The following is a 4329-nucleotide window of genomic DNA, read 5'->3' on the forward strand; positions in this document are numbered from 1 at the left end:
TTGTACTTGCTCGGTGAACTTGTGCTCTGTGGCTCCTATATCCTCTGCCTGTCTCTTTCCCCCTCCCCATACCGCTCTCTTTCGCTCTGCAGGCGCACTACCTCCTCTTGTAGCTCTTTCATTGGGTGCCTTGTGTCTCCCTCTCTCCCTGGATTTTGTGAATGACTTTTTGGCACTAATTAAAAGTAGCAAATAATTTTCTATGCCAACTCACATACGTCCACACACACACACTCACTCACATTTACGCACTAGCAGGACGTGTGTTTGAGCGAGAAGGAAAATGCAAATATGGCACGGCCTCTGCTCGGAAAACCCCCATTTGGGCCCCTTGAGCCGCCCGTCCCTGTGACAATGACAATGCATGTGACAGTTTCGGTTGGCACCGTTGATAAGCGTCGCTTATTGTCCCTCTGCCCCACTCTGCCACACTTTGCCCCACTTTGGACCACTCTGCACCACCCATACACCCAGTGATCCACCCATGCAACCATCCAGTTGACAAAAAAGTTGGGCAGCTTAAGTCGGAAAATTTATTATTATTTTTCTGCATTGCAGGCTGGGTGCAATTTTAAATGGATTTTAATTAGTTTTGAATTATTTTGGCTTTCGGTTTAGTTTTTCGGCATTTCGTGTGCCATTTTGGCATTAAAGTTTGGACCATTATAGTGTCCTGCGGTTTATGTAAAGTTGATTTATTTTCCGAATAATTGTACAAGGGGATATTTATCTTCCGGTTGCCAACTTAAACTATTATATATTATATATTCTTTATAAGATAAAAACGTAGTAATTTAGTGAAGTGAATATTGATGAGAACTATTTCTTATCGCCACCCTTGGCGGCAAGCTCCTTCATCAGATTCAAGGCACTTCCGGCCTGGAACCACTGGATCTGGAGCTCGTTAAGGCTGTGGTTCAACTGGATTTTGTCGGAGCTACCATTGTTCTTGATCTCAGCATCGACGGGCTTGCCAGGTGCCAAGTCCTTGAGGTTGAGTATCGAAATCTTGCTCGATGGCTGGACTTTGTCGTAGTCACCGGGATTGGCGAATGTCAGGGCGAGCATACCCTGTTTCTTCAGGTTCGTCTCGTGGATGCGGGCAAACGACTTGACGATAATGGCCACTCCGCCCAAGTGACGAGGTTCCAGGGCAGCGTGCTCTCTGGATGATCCCTCGCCGTAGTTCTCCTCACCCACAGCGCACCACTTGATCTTGTTGGCCTTGTAATCCCGGGCCACCGCTGGTACGGTGTCGAAACTGCCAGACTTCTGGTTTTTGACCTTGTTCATTTCATTGTTTTCGGCATTTGTGGCCCCAATGAACATGTTATTGGATATATTATCCAAATGACCGCGATACTTAAGCCAGGGTCCAGCGGCACTGATGTGATCGGTGGTGCATTTGCCTTTGATTTTAATTAGCACCATCATATCAATGTAGTCCTTGCCGTCCCATTTCTCAAAAGGTTCCAGCAGTTGCAGGCGATCCGACTTGGGATCGACATTGACCTTGATATCATCTGCTTTCGCTGGGGGAGCCTGATAGGTATCCTCTCCGGGATCAAAACCCTTGGAGGGCAGCTCTTCGCCGTGCGGTTCCTTGAGCTTGAACATTTTGCCATCGGTACCCGTAAGTTCATCCTTCATCGGATTGAAATCCAAACGTCCGGCGATCGCCAATGCAGTAGCCATTTCTGGACTGGTAACAAAACAATGTGTTGCTGGATTAGCATCATTTCGACCAGTAAAGTTCCGATTATACGACGTGACAATGGTGTTCTTCTCTCCCATCTTCACATCCTTGCGATCCCACTGTCCAATGCAGGGACCACAGGCATTAGCCAGCACAGTACCACCAAACTTCTCAAGTACATCTATAATGCCATCCCGAGCGATTGTAGCTCGAACTTGCTCCGATCCCGGGGTAACATTAAAAGGAATGCAGGATTTTAGGCCATGACTCAGTGCGTCATTGGCTATGCTGGCACATCGTCCCATGTCCTCGTAGGAGGAGTTCGTGCAGGAACCAATCAGACTCACTTTAATTTCCATCGGATAGCCATTCTTCTCAGAGTTCCCACCCAGTTTACTAATGGGATGGGCCAAATCGGGAGTGAAGGGGCCATTCACCAGCGGTTCCAAGGTGTCCAAATTGATCTCGATAACTTTGTCGTATTTGCAACCATCATCCGGAACCAAAAGATCTTTATTCTTCGTGGCCTCATCGGCGATGGCAGCTCTACCGGTGGCACACAAATATGTGGCCATGCGTTCGTTGAATGGAAATACCGAAGTTGTGGCACCGATTTCAGCACCCATGTTGGTAATGGTAGCCATGCCAGTGCAGGAAATAGATTCGACGCCAGGACCATGGTACTCCACAATGGCACCCGTACCTCCCTTAACGGTCAGAATCTCCGCCACTTTAAGGATGACATCCTTGGGTGAAGTCCACCCACTGATCTTGCCCGTGAGATGGCATCCAATCACGGTCGGGCACTTGAGTTCCCACGGTATATTCGCCATCACATCGACGGCATCTGCACCACCAACTCCAACGCACAGGCAACCCAATCCGCCGCCATTCGGAGTATGGGAATCAGTACCAATCATCAGTAGTCCTGGAAATGCGTAGTTCTCCAAAATGATCTGATGGATTATGCCGCTGCCAGGCTTCCAGAAGCCCAAGTTATACTTGGCGCACGCAGAGGACAGGAAATCGTACACCTCCTTATTCAGATCCTTAGCCCTGGCCAAGTCCTTATCGCCACTGATCTGGGCCTCAATTAAGTGATCACAGTGCACGGTGGATGGAACTGCTACCTTCTTCAGGCCCGACGAAATGAACTGCAATAGCGTCATCTGGGCAGTCGCATCCTGTAGGGCAACACGATCTGGTCGCAATCGCAAGTAGGACTTGCCTCGTTCGATTTCCTGTGAATCCGGTTGATCCAAATGGGAATATAATACCTTCTCCGACAAGGTTAGCGGTCCACCCAGTCGACCCTTGATGATATCCAGGTTTTTCCTCAACTTCTTATAGGGCAAAGGAATTCCGCTATCGAAATTTGACATTGCCACTTTATCACATCGTGGAAACCGCGCCGTGTGAAAGTTTCGCACCATGGAACCCGCCAAACATATATATCTATGTGTTCGTTGAGCCATTTGAATGTGTTTTTATATTAGCACTAATTTTGTTGATTTATTAGATAACAGTTCGTGTCGTTGAAGTCGGAGTGATTTACAAGCGAGTATAAAAACTGGTTTGCTTTGATCCGAAATCTTAATTGAATTCAACTTTGTAGCAATGGTACATCTTCTTTCGATTTTCCTTCCATCCTCAAAACAGCTTATTTACATCTTCCAATAAAATGCATGTGAACAAACTGCTCGACCGTAGCTATTAATTAAACAGACTCCACACCTTCGGCAAACGTATGTATACTCATATTTATTATTTATTTGATCCGCACCAACAGTTGCAGATGCAAAGTGGCATCCAAAGGGTGAGCTGAGTGGGCATTTCAACGGATTTGATGTTGCAAGTGAATCAGAGGCCGTGCGACTGGTTAGGATGATGGAAGGAGGGAGGAGGAGCCATCGATGGCATAGGCCAAGTGACAGTCAACTACAGACGAGACGAAGAGTGCCAGCAAACTGGACGGATGACAAACAGAAGGACAAGGGATGCAAGTATGCCAGGATGCCAGGATGCGAGCCGGCTACCAAAGTGTCAACTGCAAGTGAGTGTGACGGTGGGCACTGCAACCTCCTGTGATTGTGTTTGGTTTGCTGGCATCGTGTCATAATGGGCGATGTGGGATGACGATGTGGATGTGGAACAGCGGACAGGAGACGAGCGCCAGCAGACAGGAGACATTGGTAGTTGGCCGCACCACATTCAATTGAAATCGACGTGCCTGTTGGCCACAATGGCATTGACGAGCCTGCCGCTGCTGCTGCTCAGAGTGGTTTCTCGCTACCAAAGGCTCCTGGTCATACTACTGCATGGCAATGGCATTGTCGTCCTGCCACTCCCTCCGCCCAATTCTTCCACATAAGTAGGCGGCATAACGATGCCAACAATTGATTGGCAACTACTTGGCACACACTCTTGACCGCAAAACTTTTTCTCCTTTGCCGCTTGCCCGTTACCCCCAAATATGTACAATTTCATAAAAATATCTTGAATTTTTTATCTTTTAGACAATAATCTTCCATCCAGTATATTTTCAATATTTTTATATCATTATAATGATGAAATAAGGTGAAATACTGAAGATCGTGAAATACTATTTGAATTCTTCCTGGATATTCCAGCTA

The 4329-nt window shown here is 47.2% G+C and overlaps 1 protein-coding gene across 1 annotated transcript; it reads right to left on the bottom strand.

Moving 5' to 3' along the window:
* Positions 1 to 541: 541 nt before the first annotated feature.
* On the bottom strand, positions 542 to 3433 carry LOC6606885 (probable aconitate hydratase, mitochondrial). Its single transcript, XM_032722593.1, has one exon. It carries the CDS (start codon positions 3169 to 3171, stop codon positions 820 to 822), a length of 2352 nt encoding a protein of 783 aa, XP_032578484.1. The 5' UTR covers positions 3172 to 3433; the 3' UTR covers positions 542 to 819.
* Positions 3434 to 4329: the final 896 nt, after the last annotated feature.

This window comes from Drosophila sechellia, chromosome 3R (genome assembly GCF_004382195.2).
Source record: "Drosophila sechellia strain sech25 chromosome 3R, ASM438219v1, whole genome shotgun sequence".
NCBI lineage: Eukaryota > Metazoa > Arthropoda > Insecta > Diptera > Drosophilidae > Drosophila > Drosophila sechellia.